The 18524-nt window shown below is 29.6% G+C and overlaps 1 protein-coding gene across 2 annotated transcripts in view; it reads right to left on the reverse strand.

Moving 5' to 3' along the window:
• Positions 1-251: 251 nt before the first annotated feature.
• LOC142319559 (replication protein A 32 kDa subunit-like) overlaps positions 252-18524 on the reverse strand; it is a 64868-nt gene continuing 46595 nt past the window's right edge. For both annotated transcript variants that reach the window (XM_075356960.1, XM_075356961.1), the window contains 2 exons: positions 15398-15477; positions 252-2966 (listed from right to left, as the gene is read on the reverse strand). In XM_075356960.1, the coding sequence (XP_075213075.1) occupies positions 2882-2966; positions 15398-15477 (165 nt within the window). In that variant the 3' untranslated portion in view covers positions 252-2881. The remainder of the gene's footprint in view (positions 2967-15397; positions 15478-18524) is intronic.

Raw genomic sequence — 18524 nt, forward strand, 5'->3', positions numbered from 1 at the left:
AAAGCTGCTATTTATATACTTTATGCATTTTAGTAAACCTTACATTAGTGACTTTGACAAACTTAAAAGCTTACAGTGTTATTGTGTAATGATCAAAAATTTTAATTTTGGCTAATTGCAGTCATTCATATATTTTTGTAAACCTTTAATGATTCTTAAACCCAATCCAAAATCAAAAAATAAGAAAAAAGTGTTCACACACATACATACATTATTGAATCCAATAAAGTTTATTGAAAATCATGTATTACAATTTTTTACAAAAACATTTATTTTCTTTACAAAAAAGTATTACATTATACATTTATTTACATTACTGATTACAATTTTCTTGGCGACTAAAAATTTGGTGAGAAGGATGGTGCTGTATGCTTGTAAAAAAATGAGACATCTGGTTCAGATGAGCTTAATAACACAAATTTGGGTCATCATATGTATATTTTTGGAATCATTTTAATTACTGTGTAGATACTATTAACATTTATTTTTCACAATCATTTATAAACTCAAATTACAGTTTATTTAGCAACTTACTGTTGCAATAAATAAAATATAGTATTCACATTGTTCATACACTTTCTGGGAAAAAAGAAGGGCAATTACAAAAAAAAATCTGAGGCTGATAGGGAAATTCTGCTTTATATTTGGAATCAGAAGCCAAAAGTGCAAAAGAATCAGCAAATATTATCCATGTAACAAAATGATTGTTGACCACGGTGTGTTATCATAACGTAAAATTATAATTACAACAGTTATTTATTTATTACTATTATTAATAAAATGGATCAGCGATTCTCAAACATTTTTTGATATATTATAATACAAAGTATTTTAAAATGCACTTTATAATAATACTTATTATTTTACTTAATTTATTAATTTTTATTTTTATTCTACTTTATTTTTTTATACTTCACTATACCTTTTCCCTGTATTTGAGGAAATTATTTGTGTATAGCAACAATAAGAATATCAGTTATTCGGCTAGCAAAAATAAACCCGCAATAGTGATGGTTCTTATATGCCAGAGCACATGTAGTGACTTGTCTGTCCTATGCATGTTCCACATTGCACATGTGTGAACAAGTCTCTTAATTGTGACCATAAAAGGATTCAAGAATTGATTCCTCCATCAATTACATAAGTTGGTTGTTGTTATCCTACAGACAAGAGTGATATAGTTATTTCTGGTATTTTACATACTATGTGATAATCTGATTTGAAAATATTATTATTGTATTACTTTTTCATTTGATAAAATCAAAGTGCTAATGTTGGCATACCCATCTCAAAAAGGGACCTTTTTCTTATATACTTATCTATGAACTTTGCTTGAATTAATTTGATTTAGTTTAGTTGCATAAAATATAAATAAACAGGTTTAGTTTAGTCAAAATTAGGTATTGAATTATGTCATTATTTTAATTTGACAGTGGGGAAGATTAAAATCCGACACATTTTGTATGAAACAATATAGCATATACAACTGATAATGACTGGTTACATACACAAGTTTTTTATCCTAATAAAAATTATTTTTTTGTTTTTTCAAATTATTATTTGAAATGGGATGAAGTCCAGGTTGATGAAATAAAAATGATACTTTTATGAACATGAAGTAATGAGAAGATATGTTTGTGTGTGCTGTTCATATTACATACATTATTTATAGGTATAATGATGAATACATGCCATTTCAAAAAATATCTCTTCATTGGAGTAACTACTAATTGATGTAATAGATTCTGTTATATAAATAATCTACTATGTAATTCTACTTTTCAATTACATTAGATACAGACACACTAAATGAAAATAATATGAAGTTAGTCTGAGCAAACCATAACAACAACAGATCTAAATATTTTTGATAAAAAGGTAGTGGAAATACTGAAAAGGATATTTTAAGTAGAAAGATATATTAAAATAATAAATGAAGAAAAAAAATGATGGCAGACAATATTAAATTGGAAATATTCATTAACAGAATAGCTAAAATGAAGGGGCAATTGTCTAGACTAAGGATATAACTTGATGTAAGGATAGAAGAACAATGAACTAGATGAAAACTATTCTGTAAGGACAACGTAGCAGTACATAAGTAGACTAAACAAACTGGCATGCAAAATTTACAAGAAGACTAGAGAAGAGCTCTAAGATTTGAATAAAAGCATCTATTACCATACTAAACAAAGCAGAAGCAACACATATAGGCTTACTTTTTACTTTAAATGAAAACAGCAAGTAGTTGTTAAATAAGAGTTAACTGTTCATTACAACATAGCATCTAGTTTTATGATAAGCAATCAGGTTGAATCCACACAAAGTAAAACATCACCATGATTAATAGTGAAGTATGTTTTGGATAACTGACTTAAATAAAAGTTTTATTAAGTTATTAATTATTTAAATAAAATGTATGTACCTATATAATTTGGGATATAGGAACCACTTTAAATCGATAAAGTAAATGTTAAATCATGCAGTTGGTGATGAAAATATGCTACTTACTTCAGTTATATTGCTTGGTTCCAAATAAGTATATTATAAAAAAAGTAAGGTACAACCATCACAAGTTCACACATTAACTTTTACAGCTAGGTAATAATTATAAAAATACTTGTTCATAAATAATTTATTTCACTATTCATAAAATACTATACATAAAAAAGTAATAAATATATTTTAAGTGAATAATAGGAATTACTAAATGAGTAATGTAAATTTAATACAAGCTTATACAAACTAATACAAATTTACACAAAACAAAATTCTAAATCTTTGACTTTAATTACAATTAAATGAAATAAAGGAATATATAAACTATCTTCTAAAAATAAATCATTAATGTTTGTACTTAAATAACTTAGTTAAAATCAGTTCAAGCAAAATCAGTGGCCATAAAGTGGTTTTCATCAGTAGTCGTATAAATGTGTCCTTCTGACACAAGAAAATCCAAAACTTTTCTGAAACAGAAGTACATATTTTTTATATTCACACAATTGATAAAAAGAAGATATTAAAAAAATGCTAACAGGTAACAAAACTTTTAATATATGAAAGGTAAATAAGAAAAGAAATACAAGCTATGTACTGTAATCTCCTAGAGGCAATATATAACAAATATTGTGCTGTTAGACATATAAATCTTTAGACTGACATAATAAACTCTTTAATGCTAGTGGTACTGAAAAGTTTTCAGCTTGACCCACTTACCACAATCTTAAGCAACTTTGATGGAATTATATCAATAAAAGTATGAAATTGTCAAATGGGAACTTCAAACCGTCAAAATTCCTTTTAATCAGTATGGTGGAAAACCATACTTTTATATCATACTATTATATCAAACGGAGATATCCAGGGAATACATTTTATGTTAATTCATGAGCATTTGGGTGTGTAGAACTATTGGCCTAATGGCAAAATATTTAAATACAGAAAATTGAAATAAGACAAAAATAAAAATAAGATAATACATTATACAAAACTTGATTTTTAGTAATCTCAAGTAATTTTTGTTTTACTGGAAAACTAAATCTATGGTAGTATTCAGTAACACTATAACACTATAACATGGACAAACAAAAACAACTTTGTACAACAATGTCGCACAAGTTCTACACAATTCAGTCTTAAGTTTCAAGCTCTTCATATTTAGGTAACTTAAGTAACTGCTGAATGTAAAATTAATGTAAAAAACACATTAAAATTACATACAGGATCTCAGTTGTGCTCCTCTACTACTGTTCACTTTTTCTGTTACCTCACCTTCCATTCTTAGTACTATTTTCTGACTTTCTTATTGATTATTTTTAATTATTAAATTATTTTTTACCTTTCCAAACAATAAACACATCTATTAACACCTGTTTTCAGATGCTGATAAAACTGCTTACAAATTAATTAAGCATTTATATTTTTATCATTAGAACTAACCTCTGTTGATACAGGCCTAAAACACTCTTTAAACACCTAAAACACTATTTTGAGTTATTAATGACAAAAATGATGGTATATTAACTATAGTGCATATTGTAACCTAATTCGTCAATATTAGTAGGGGGTATTCCATTTTAATTCAACAAATTTTGAACAAATTATTGCATCACTATTTTTGATTTTGATGAAATTTGTTACATGATTTGGTACATAATAGCCAAAAAATACTTTTTTAATATTTAAAAAAAAAGATTTTTCTTGAATAATAAGACTATTTTCTAACTTGTCAACAGGTAAAAACAGCCACTTTCGTCAACTTTTCCCGTGAGCTGTATGTAGCATTCTTATTTTACATCATACAGAAGTCAAAAAGGGGTTTTTAGGAAGTCAAGATGGGTATTCAAAATACATTTTGTTTCATAACCAAATCTTGTAATGTTTATGATGTTACGTTTACAAATTGTTTTTCCAAATTTTGGGCCCAAAATAAATAATGAAGGCTTAGGTATCTTTTCAGATAAAAATGTAGGCCTACTATACAAAATATTCTGATATGTCTATAATGAGATAGCTTATATTTTAGATAGTTTTTACTTAAAGTATGACACACACACAAACTTATGTTTAAACATAGTAAACAGACATGCATGGACATGAATGTTTGTGTAATACTGAATGTAAATACAAACATTATCGAAGGCTCAGTTATTGTTTTCATTTCAATGTGATATGTTGTAATGTTGCTAGTGTTAATACTGTGGTTAGGTAATGTCAACTTGTTTAGCAGTGAACTTATGCGATATCTTTTATTTTTAATTTTATTAATTTGAGAAATTTTTATTTTAGCTGTAGAGAAACTGTAATAAAACAAAGAGAGGTACAATTGGTAGTTTTATAATTTATACTAACTGTATTATTGTAAGAACAGTTGTATTTTATAAAAACGGATATGAAGTGTTCAACTGGCATTCACATTGAAACAGTATGTCACAAATTGACTTACAATAGATATTCAGTATCATTGATATCTTTAAGAAATGGATGTACTGAAACAAAAAATATCTGTACTTTTCATATTTAGATAAATATTACTTATCTAAATATTTATAGATAAATATTTTCATATTAACAGGAAAAGTTGTTCTGACCCATTTAGCTGTCATACTAAACTAGTTAAGAAATCTCTTTGACACTTTCAACAAGCAATCAATTTCAGGCAGAGCACTGTGTACAAAATGCTTAAACAAAATACAAAAACCACAAGATGAAACAGAAAGTGAACCAGAATGTCAAAATATATTTGAGTTGGTGAATAAAGCTTGTTCAACACTAAGCAAGTCATAAAGAAAGTAAAAACACTGTTACAAGTTAAATAATTTTTTTAATTTTTCTGATGGTTCCTCAACCCAGTATAAACACAAAAAAAAAGTCACAAATTTGTGCTGCCATCAAGATTCTGAAATCACAGCTGAATGACAGTTTTTGCCTCATACCATGGAAAAGGACCGTGATTGTATTGGTGGAACTGTAAAAAGGACTGTGACTACAGCAAGCCTTCAAAGTACAGTCAACAATCAAATTCTTACACCTTCTGAAATGTACAATTATTGCAAAGACAATATTAAAAATATAACATTTATTTTCTGCTCTAATAAAGATTTTCAAGAGACTGAAGAATACCTCATTTCTTGTTATCAAGTAATCACAACAGTCCCAGAAACAAAAACCTTTCACAGTTATGTTCACAAGTCAGAAATGTATTCTGAAAGTCCAGGTGACCTCTGCATCAGAAACATTTACATTAGTATTGGTACACAAGGACATTAATGTTTCTGATTGCTTTACAGGTTTACCGAAGCCAAAATGTAAAAATTATGTCTGCTGCTTATACGATGGCAAGTGGTGGTTAGGTGAAGTCATTTAAGTCAAAATGCATGAAAATTAAGAGGAATATTGAATACACTTTTTCCATCCCCAGGATCCTGGTACTTCATTCAAGAAATCACTGAGGGATAATCAAACATGGGTTCAACTGGAAAATATTTTAAAGATTCTCACGCCTTCAGAGCTTTTTCTATCAACTACTGGAAGAGAACCCAACATTACACCAAAGATGAGAGAGGACTTACCAGTTGTACTCAATAAAAAATAGCAGCAGCACTAAATTATGTTAGTTAAGTTTGATATCAAAAAGTGCAAGATTTATTCATAACTTCCAGTGAATTGAAACACTTGTTAATGTATTTGAATTGTTTATCATTTTATAAGTATTATTTATTATTCCGTAATTGACTATTATCGTTATGTAATTGACTGTTTATTAATTATCAACTTATTCAATCTAATGAATCTAGTTGTAATTTTTATGAACTTAAAAAATATATATCAGTATTTTTGGATACATTGTTTACAGTTAAAAGGAACGATGTTTTTGTTGGCTTCATTACTTGTCAATGAGGATTACCTGTTGTTATCCTCAGCCCTTCATTTTTTATTTTTGGCCCAAAATTTGAAAAAACAACAATTTGTAAACGTAATTTCAGTAAGCATTTCAAGATTTGGTTATGTAACAAAATGAATTTTGAATACAGTAAGATGAAGTTTCCCCCTCTTTACTCTTTCCAAAAAGCCCTTTTTGTCCCTCAGTACAATGTAAAATAAGAACATCCTTATTAGACTCCCTTTCTTACTACAGCTTCTTTCTTATATTTTTCAATTATTACTGTTGCTGTTTGGTTCCTGTAAATATTAGCATTCGTTCTTCTATGTCTGTATTTGAACCCAAATTTTTTTAAAATGCTGAACATTTTATTCCAGTCTACGTTATTGAATGCCTTTTCTAGGTCTATAAATGTCGGTATGTTTTTCTTTAATCTTCCTTCTACTATTAATCTGAGGCCTAAAATTGCTTCCCTTGTCCCTATACTTTTCCTGAAACCAAATTGGTCTTCTCCTAACACTTCTTCCACTCTCCTCTCAATTCTTCTGTACAGAATTCTAGTTAAGATTTTTTATGCATGACTAGTTAAGTTAAATGTTCCGTATTCTTCATATTTATCTGCTCCTGCTTTCTTTGGTATCATGACTATAACACTTTTTTTGAAGTCTGACGGAAATTCCCCTTTTTCATAAATATTACACACCAGTATGTATAATCTATCAATCGCTTCCTCACCTGCACTGCGCAGTAATCCTACAGGTACTCCATCTACTCCAGCAGCCTTTCTGCATTCAAATCTTTTATCTTAAATTCAGATCTCAGTATTGTTTCTCCAATTTCATCCTCTTCAACTTCCTCTTCTTCCTCTATAAACCATTTTCTAATTCATTTCCTCCGTATAACTCTTCAATATATTCCATCCACCTATCGACTTTACCTTTCGTATTATAAATCGGTGTAACATCTTTGTTTAACACATTATTGGATTTTAATTTATGTACCCCAAAATTTTCCTTAACTTTCCTGTATGCTCCAACCAATGTTCATTTCTCTTTCCACTTCTGAACACTTTTCTTTAATCCACTCTTCTTTCGCTAGTTTGCACTTCCTGTTTATAATTATCGATAGTTCCTTTTACTTTCTTCATCACTATCATTCTTACATTTTCTATATTCATCCATCAGCTGCAATATATCTTCTGAAACCCAAGGTTTTCTACTAGTTCTCTTTGTTCCGCCTAAGTTCGCTTCTGCTGATTTAAGAATCTCCTTTTTAACATTCTCCCATTCTTTTTCTACAATTTCTACCTTATCTTTTTTATTCAGACCTCTTGCGATGTCCTCCTCAAAAATCTTCTTTACCTCCTCTTCCTCAAGTTTCTCTAAATTCCATCGATTCATCTGACACCTTTTCTTCAGGTTTTTAAACCCCAATCTACATTTCATTATTACTAAATTATGGTCGCTATCAATGTCTACTCCAGGATAAGTTTTGCAGTCAACAAGTTGATTTCTAAATCTTTGCTTAATCATGATATAATCTATCTGATATCTTGCAGTATCGCCTGGCTTTTTCCAAGTGTATATTCTTCTATTATGATTTTTAAAGTGGGTGTTGGCAATTACTAAATTATACTTCGTGCAAAACTCTGTAAGTCGGTCCCCTCTTTCATTCCTTTTGCTCAGCTCGTATTCACCCACTATATTTCCTTCCTTGCCTTTTCCAATGCTTGCATTCCAATCTCCAACTAGGATTTATGTTTTCAAAATTTTTATTTTTGTTACCTGTCTATATAATTGTAGAATTATGTACCAACTGATGACGTGGGAGCCTGTGTGAAAGTCGACTATTAGTATTAGTTTTTTAGGTTTTTTTCTTACTGTGTTTGGTGGTTAAATATATATATAATATATTAATCTCATAGATCAATATATACATGCAATCATATAACATAGGAACTGATAATTCAGTAAATCCATGGAAATTTTAGTGATATTAAATGGACTGGAATAGTGTAAATCCCAGATATATGATTTATCATTTATTTCTGGATGATAATTAAAGGAAAATAATATTTTTCATCAAGATATAGATCTGAATATAAACTTACACACAAGAAGAGGGAAAATTTCTATTATTCAACATATAAATAGATTACTTTAAGAAAGGGAAAAAAAATAAAAACAAGTTGAAGAGAAAATATTCAAACTCTAACTTGGAAATTAAATTTAAAACTGCAATAAAAAGTATATTCCATACTGTCATAGTATATTCAATTTTTTAATATCTTCTAACTGGCTTAAAAAGTTTTTTTTTTGTACAACCAAATGTATATACATATACAACCATATTATTTGAGTAAAGCTTTACCAAACTTTGTGAAAATGTCCAACATGAATCTAGACATTAAGAGAAGGTTTAAGCCATATTTTCTTTCAAGATACAGTAAAAATATATACATTTCAAAACAAAGAAAGGCTCTGATAATGTAAAATAGTTCACCCTTTACATTTGAAATTATTTGCTAATGGATAATGTTGGGGGTAGGAATAAAAATTGTTTCTTTCTTTTTCTGTTTAGCCTCCAGAAGCACTGTAATTTATCACTTCAGAGGATGAATAAGGATTATATGTACGAAAGTAAATGAAGTGTAGTCTTGGGGAGTCTCAGGTCGACCATTCCTGAGATGTGTGGTTAATTGAAACCCAGCCACCAAAGAATCCACATCTAATATTCAAATCCATATAAAACTAACTGCCTTTACTAGGATTTGAGTTAAAAACTCTCGACTTCGAAATCAGCTGATTTGTTATAAGTAACCGCTAGACCGGCTCGATGAGCTAAAAAATCTGAAGACTTTAAGATAGTTATACAACTACAATTTATTATTAATAGTTTTTCACCTATAAAAATAATGGGAAAAATAAAAACAAAATAGATACACTTTTTATTATTATTTTTACCCAGTAATAGTAAGTATTAGATAAAAAGTTAAGCATAAAAGCAACTAGTAAGTAAAAATATTTTTTTTTTTTTAATGGAACATTTTTTTTTTTACTTTTATTATTTTTTTGTAAAAGATATTTGTAATTCTTTATCTGTCAATTACACTTGAACTAACTTTGTTAAATATTTTTATTATTGTTAGGTTGTATTTTTTATTTGTAGTTTAAATGATAATTATTATAATATTTATAAGTTATAATAAGCTGGGAAGAGGAAGGCGACTTTTGGACAGGGGACTTTAGAGTAATTAACTCAGCGTCAAATAACAGGCAGGCAGGAGTAGGTTTCGTGATGAACAAGAAGATAGGGAGGAGAGTGGAGTATTTCGAGACGCATAGCGATAGAGTCATTGAAATAAGGATAAAATCAAAACCTAAACCGACAACGATTGTTAACATCTATATGCCTACAAGCGCCCATGATGATGATGAGGTAGAGTGTGTATACGAAGAGATTGATGAAACAATTAAACACGTAAAAGGAGATGAAAATTTAATAATAGTTGGAGATTGGAATGCAAGCATTGGAAAAGGCAAGGAAGGAAATATAGTAGGTGAATACGAGCTGGGCAAAAGGAATGAAAGACCGACTTATAGAGTTTTGCACGAAGTATAATTTAGTAATTGCCAACACCCACTTTAAAAATCATAATAGAAGAATATACACTTGGAAAAAGCCAGGCGATACTGGAAGGTATCAGATAGATTACATCATGATTAAGCAAAGATTTAGAAATCAACTTGTTGACTGCAAAACTTATCCTGGAGTAGACATTGATAGCGACCATAATATAGTAATAATGAAATGTAGATTGGGGTTTAAAAACCTGAAGAAAAAGTGTCAGATGAATCGATGGAATTTAGAGAAGCTTGAGGAAGAGGAGGTAAAGAAGATTTTTGAGGAGGACATCGCAAGAGGTCTGAATAAAAAAGATAAGGTAGAAATTGTAGAAAAAGAATGGGAGAATGTTAAAAAGGAGATTCTTAAATCAGCAGAAGCGAACTTAGGCGGAACAAAGAGAACTAGTAGAAAACCTTGGGTTTCAGACGATATATTGCAGCTGATGGATGAATATAGAAAATATAAGAATGATAGTGATGAAGAAAGTAAAAGGAACTATCGAAGGAAAGTTAAGGAAAATTTTGGGGTACATAAATTAAAATCTAATAATGTGTTAAACAAAGATGGTACACCAATATATAATACGATAGGTAAAATCGATAGATGGGTGGAATATATTGAAGGGTTATACGGAGGAAATGAATTAGAAAATAGTGTTATAGAGGAAGAAGAGGAAGTTGAGGAGGATGAAATGGGAGAAACAATACTGAGATCTGAATTTAAGAGAACATTAAAAGATTTAAATGGCAGAAAAGCTCCTGGAATAGACGGAATACCTGTAGAATTACTGCGCAGTGCAGGTGAGGAAGCGATTGATAGATTATACAAACTGGTGTGTAATATTTATGAAAAAGGGGAATTTCCGTCAGACTTCAATAAAAGTGTTATAGTACTGATACCAAAGAAAGCAGGGGCAGATAAATGTGAAGAATACAGAACAATTAGTTTAACTAGTCATGCATCAAAAATCTTAACTAGAATTCTATACAGAAGAATTGAGAGGAGAGTGGAGGAAGTGTTAGGAGAAGACCAATTTGGTTTCAGGAAAAGTATAGGGACAAGGGAAGCAATTTTAGGCCTCAGATTAATAGTAGAAGGAAGATTAAAGAAAAACAAACCAACATACTTGGCGTTTATAGACCTAGAAAAGGCATTCGATAACGTAGACTGGAATAAAATGTTCAGCATTTTAAAAAAATTAGGGTTCAAATACAGAGATAGAAGAACAATTGCTAACATGTATAGGAACCAAACAGCAACAGTAACAATTGAAGAACATAAGAAAGAAGCCGTAATAAGAAAGGGAGTCAGACAAGGGTGTTCCCTGTCTCCGTTACTTTTTAATCTTTACATGGAACTAGCAGTTAATGATGTTAAAGAACAATTTAGATTCGGAGTAACAGTACAAGGTGAAAAGATAAAGATGCTACGATTTGCTGATGATATAGTAATTCTAGCCGAGAGTAAAAAGGATTTAGAAGAAACAATGAACGGCATAGATGAAGTCCTACGCAAGAACTATCGCATGAAAATAAACAAGAACAAAACAAAAGTAATGAAATGTAGTAGAAATAACAAAGATGGACCACTGAATGTGAAAATAGGAGGTAGAAAAATTTTGTTATTTGGGAAGTAGAATTACTAAAGATGGACAAAGCAGGAGCGATATAAAATGCCGAATAGCACAAGCTAAACGAGCCTTCGGTAAGAAATATAAGTTGTTTACATCAAAAATTAATTTAAATGTCAGGAAAAGATTTTTGAAAGTGTATGTTTGGAGTGTCGTTTTATATGGAAGTGAAACTTGGACAATCGGAGTATTTGAGAAGAAAAGGTTAGAAGCTTTTGAAATATGGTGCTATAGGAGAATGTTAAAAATCAGATGGGTGGATAAAGTGACAAATGAAGAGGTATTGCGGCAAATAGATGAAGAAAAGAAGCATTTAGAAAAATATAGTTAAAAGAAGAGACAGACTTATAGGCCACATACTAAGGCATCCTGGAATAGTCGCTTTAATATTGGAAGGACAGGTAGAAGGGAAAAATTGTGTAGGCAGGCCACGTTTGGAATATGTAAAACAAATTGTTAGGGATGTAGGATGTAGAGGGTATATTGAAATGAAACGACTAGCACTAGATAGAGAATCTTGGAGAGCTGCATCAAACCAGTCAAATGACTGAAGACAAAAAAAAAATAATAAGCTGTCGGCAAGAATGCTGCTATATAACAAAGCATCTGTTCACAAATGGCCACACTTTTGTGATGCTAACAGCAAGTGAATTTGTACATGTTTAAATGAACATTAAGCCAGTGTTTCTTGTTACAATGTTTTATCTGCCATCATATACTCTTGAAACTTTATGTGTAAACCCTGGTTCCAAGATCCTAAAATTATATAATAAGCAGATAATCATTAATCATTTGACAATAATTAGATCATAAGCAGATAATTTTGTGGAAAAATTTCTAAATGCCATTCTATGCTCTGGAACTATTGTTATGTATTGCTTCAGAGGATGAGATGAATGATTTGTAGCGTGTTAAAATTCCATGCCTGACTGGGGTTCGAGCCCGGGACCTACAGATGAAAGGCCGATGTGTTATCACTCGTGCCACAGAGGCCGGCTCCATTCTATGCTTTTAAGTTATTTAATTATCAAATGGGAATGATTTTTGCACCTTTTCCATAAAATGTAATGATGACTGGTAAACAAATGACAGTAACTCTGATTTGTTTAAAATAATTGACATCAACTGTTGCAAAATAATAACTGTTTATTATTACTTAAAAAAAAAAAAAAAAAAAACAGCTGGTTCTTTTACATAATTTTTTTTTGTTTCACAAGTCTCCTAACATTTGTAATTCCCATTACATTTTTATCAGATAAGACTTCTCATTTTATTTCAAAATAAAAAGATATTCATACATAAGCAGAAATAAGACAAATTTAGAATTTTGAAAAACCCACTTTGTGAGATCCTGCTGAAAAGTGTTAAGGCATTTTGCAAATGTTTAAGTATAGGACAATATGTCTATAAGAATTCACCTTTCTAGAACAGAAAGCATACTTTTTAATACAGTCAGAAAAGAGAGCAATTATTTTTGTAAGAGTATTTATTGTTTGAAATCTTATTATTTGAATAGTACAGAATTCCCTAAATAAAATTTTAAAATCTTTGTTTGGCTGACACACGCACGAAATCAGAATTCACGCTCTCTTTTACTGCATTTTTGACGTTTCATGACTCAGAATCTAAAAGACCAAAAAAATTGAAAAGAGAATTTATAATAGTCAATATTTCCTTGATAAACACAAATTAGTGTTTTTTATGAGAGACCGATTGTTAAAGATTTTGTTAATAATTTTTTAACTTTTACAATCCTACTTTGTACAGAAAGGTGTAATATATATATATATATATATATATATGTGTGTGTGTGTGTGTGTGTACAACACACAAGGGAGTATTAAAAATAAACAAATTCTTTTCTTTTTTTTAATTTACGTTTTTTTTTTTTTTTTACAGAAAACTTTCAATCCCCTTTAAAATGTTCTCCAATACAGCTAATACATTTGTCCAATATTTTATTGTTTTATATCATTGTTCAAAATATTTTTTAAATTCATCTGTTGTGATGACAAACAGCACCTTCCTCATATTTTTCACCACCTCATCTATTATCAGCAGAATGATTTCCTTTCAGGTCCCTCTTCATTTGGAGAAGTAAAACAAATCACATAGAACTAAATCAGGTGAATAAGGAGGGTGGGCAAGGGAGTCAGGCATTTTTTGTTAAAAACTGGTGCACTAAGTGAGCTGTGTTGAAAGTAAATTGTCATGGTGTAAAAACCAGTTACCTGCCTGTCACAAATCAGGCCTTTTTTGCCACTATCTGATGCACATAATCTTCTCAGAACCTCCAAGTAGAAACTCTGGTTAACAGTCTAACATGGTGTAACAAATTCCTAATGTACCACTCCTCTTTGCATTGAAAAGACAAATGAACATAGTCTTGATATTTGGAAGAGGTGATGTTGCAGTCTTCCACTGGTTTGACTGTTGTTTGGTTTCAGGATTGTATCCATGTACTACAGAAACTCTACCCAGCACAACACAATTCCAGTTATTTTTGTGTGATCCCCCCCCCCCCCCCACGTATGCTTATTTATTTCACAAGCCTAACAAAACAACACAATTTACTAGAATATAAATACAAAGTATGAAGAAAATAGAATTGTAATATACATAAAAGTTATGTGTTACTATCTGAATCTAGCTTGTGCAGTAGCAGTTATTTGTTTATTAAGAGCGCAGAATGAGTTAGTAATTTTAATACATTCAGATATTAGGACAACTAATTTTTTTATTTTACTTTTACAGTATAGACAGCATTTCATTTTGTTTCAATAGAGAATACATTTATGACAATCAGAACAATACTTATAATAATAAAAAAGAAAAACACAGTCAACTTGATAGTAGTTCAGTACTTTTTAACACTTCATTTTTTACAACAACCAAAGGTTACTAGGTGTCTAGCTATTACATTATGAAGCGTAACAGACAATCATGTAAAAACACAAAAATTTGTTTGATTCAAATCAATTATAAATTTAAAAATTTTGACCAATCAAGGTGCAATAAATTTTTATAGATCTCAGTGTGGAGACCACTTACTTGTAGAACTGAATCATTACAGTTGGTCAAAAATAATAAATCTAAACCAATCACAATATAGTATCCTCAAGCCATACAGATCTTTCAAAATTATGAAAATTACAATAGTGAATTTATTATAACAAATCATAAAGTGAAATTTTTCTAATCATTGAAAGATTTTTTATCTTTTTAAGCAATCAAGCTGCATTATTCTAACAAATCAAATGAATACTTATCATGGATCAACCGGGATCTACAACGTTTACAAAAAGAGAACAGAGACATTATTTTGACTTATCACAAAAATAGATGGTTACTGACCATACCATCTACATGTTACACAACTCATAATCAGTACTTGTACTTTCCTATAAATATTTCTATTCAATTTTTCATGACATTCATCTTATTCTAAGTTTTTTTATTACAATAGCAATCTTTATCTTTTTTCTGACTAGTTTCATTATACGTATATGGTGAGATATTTCAGCAAACACCACAACATACATATTCATACATTGTGCTTTTTATTCTGAAAAGAGTTCTTATTTTCCAACCTACATGTAGGTAAACACTTATACTAATTTAATATCCAGAAGTTTTTGTACATGTATACTGGAAAATTGAGACACATTACACCATAATAATCTAATTAAAACATTTTTACTTTTAAATGCAATGAAATAAATAAAAGTTACAGTTTTCTATAATGAATAAAAACTTACTCCAATTCTACACCAGGCATCTTGAGAGTTAATGCTCCAGATATTTCTTCCCTTGAAGCTCCTCCTTCACGCTTGCATTGCTGTAAAAGAAAAAGTATAATTAAATAAAATTCTAAGCATAAGTACAGTGTATAAATTGTATTAAATGATATTTTAGTGGTTAAAACTAATATTATGACGACTTGCAAACTGAAAGTTGAACAACATTAATAAAAATGTAGAATTTGTAAATAATTTTTATTTGTGGTATAAGGTCATACTCACAATTGTCACAAACATTTTGGAGCTTAAGCAGGATAGGCTTGCCATGTATAACAGCAAGACATATGAACGAACAATTTAAAGATCACATGCTTACTGTTTACAAACCACCCTTACCCTTCCCTCTGTCACAAAGTAGAATTCACTGCAGCTTTAAAAAGCACAGTAAAAATTAAAACTTGTTTTAATTTAAGACCATGTTATAGAAATTTATTGTTTTAAAAACCAATTTTATGACCTTCTCATCACCCAAATGCCAAAAACAAAGGTGAGGTTTTTTATGGTCATGTCAACAATTTTGTTTGATTAAGATGTTCTGTGTGTAGTAAAACGGTGATTATATAATAAAAAATTAATCTAAGAATTTTTCAACTAATTTTTCACGTTTTATAACTGATTTAGTTTCTTAAATATTTCTACGTTAAGATTTTGTCATGCTGCATTGATAATTTTTAATTTATAATTAATTGTCATAAGCTTTATTAATGAAGTGAATGAGTTACCTCAATGTTTAGACTAATTTTAATTTAATAATATAACATTGTCAACTAAAATAATGAGCAAGAAATTTTTTTTTATAAAACCTTGTAAAAAACCATACAAAAAATTGAAATAAAACACTTGGTAGGGCTAAGCAGTAATATGAAATGTAGAAAAAAAAGGAATTAACCTCAAAGTAATAAAAAAATCTTTACTATTTTCAAATAACATATTAGCGGATTTTATTCAGATTCCTTTAAATCCAAACCTTAACAGTATAGATAATTTATTAATAATTATTAAGTATCATGATGTTTTAATCTGTATACACTCAGAGGAGGTAATTACAATTTTTTTAAGAATAGCCAACATATTTAAGCCGTTTCGTCAATTAAAAATGTTATATTAAAACTTTTTACATTAATTTATTAGAAATGAATAAATTTTACTATGATTGTTTCTGGTCACATTCTAAATTTCTGATTTTTATATGAGATTCATAAAATACCAAAATAAAAAAGATTTCTGTATTAATTTTTTAACTGCAGTACAGCAACCAGATGTGTAATAAATACTTTGAGCCTGGTTAGGTGAACCTTTAGATTAAACTAAACATCATTTATATGAACAAATGTGATTTACATTAAATAATCATTATAGAATCATACATGCCGCTAGCTACACATACAGTATGTTCAATTATTTTTTGGAGGATATTAACTACCAAACGAAATTCTAAAAATTATAATAGTCCTATTAGTTTTAACAATGTTTACTTTCAAGTTAACCAAGCAATGTTTTAAATTAGACCAGGCAATTACAGAACTCAGAAGTTTTTCACTTCATTAACAAATCCCTTGACAATTAAAATAAATTGACTGACATAAAATACTAAATACAATCATAAAATACTAAAATTATATGGCAAATTCTTAGATTGATGTTTATCATTTAATGGGTTCAACTTATCTATTACAAATGGAAAACATCTTTAAAAAAAAGGAAGCAATTTTATTAAAAAAGGACATTACTACTAAAAATAACTATACAGCAACATCTAATTGTACACATTTTCTAAAATGTTTATATAATGATTAATTACTACTTCAACACTGTGACCTACAGAATATTCTTGAAAAACCAGTTATTTACTCAAAAAAATAACAATACATACTCAATCAAGTACATCTGGCAGAATGATCTGACGATTGTGGAGGGACAATAAAAAAATATATTTCATAGTATTTAAGTTTATGTATCAAATTAAAAATCAATCTATACAGTTTTACTTACAATATTCCATATATTTTACTTGAAAATTATGTTATCCACATGTTTCCTGGTTTTCCTCACGCACTCATTTAATCTCTTTCTAAAATTTTTCATTGCTCGCTCAATCTTCGCTCATTGAACTGCTGTAATTTCACATTGAATGGCTTCCTTAAGTTCTGCAACTGAATGCAGTCGACCACAGTAGACTTTATCTTTAAGACAGCTTCAAAGGAAAAAGTCACAAACAGTCACATCAGGTGAACAACAGGCCATGGAATGTCGCCATATCAACTAATCAAACATCCTGAAAAGGTTTCTTGAAGAACATCCATCCAAACTCTCACTGTATGGGCGGTGACACCATCTGCTGGAACCAAATTCTATCACCAAGCTCATTCAGTTTTGGTAGCAAAAAGTCGCAACAACAGCATTACATACCAATCAGCTGTTATTGTTAGTCTGTGATTTGTCTCCTTTAAAAAATATGTGCCTATTATGCCAAACTTTGAAAATACAAACCACATTATAACATATGGACTGTGAAGTAATCGCTGGTGAAATTCTAGTGGATCATTGACAGCCTAGTAATAATTTTCATCCAGAGGTGAAAATACTTCATCACTTGAAAATAATGGTGTCATAGTGTACGTTTTTGAGGATGAACTCTCAAGCTGCTTCAAGAGATGCTCAGTCATTTACACTGTGCTCCTGCACTAACATCTTGTAGGGGTGGAACTGAAGATCAACGTGGAAGAATTCGTCTTACACTTCAATCAGAAATACCTAGTGCACCACCATGCCTCGCTGCTGAATGTCATGGAAACTGCTTATGGCTAACCTTATAGCATTAATATTTTCAGGTGTTCTCACACTGCGTTTTCATCTGGTTGATTTCAGTTTTAAAGAAGACGATATTTTTCATAAGTTTTTTACCCACAGTAATATTGTAATCCTACTGAGAAGATGCATTTCAATTTAAATAAATATGTCTGCAAAATAAACATTGTGTAGTGATAAGGGAATTGTTATTTTTAAAATAGACTTCAATCACTATAACTACAATCAACTATAATTATATACAGAAAGTCAACAATTATATATACAAAAGCTAATA

Source organism: Lycorma delicatula, chromosome 2 (assembly GCF_047948215.1).
Source record: "Lycorma delicatula isolate Av1 chromosome 2, ASM4794821v1, whole genome shotgun sequence".
In the NCBI taxonomy this organism is placed as follows: Eukaryota; Metazoa; Arthropoda; class Insecta; order Hemiptera; family Fulgoridae; genus Lycorma; species Lycorma delicatula.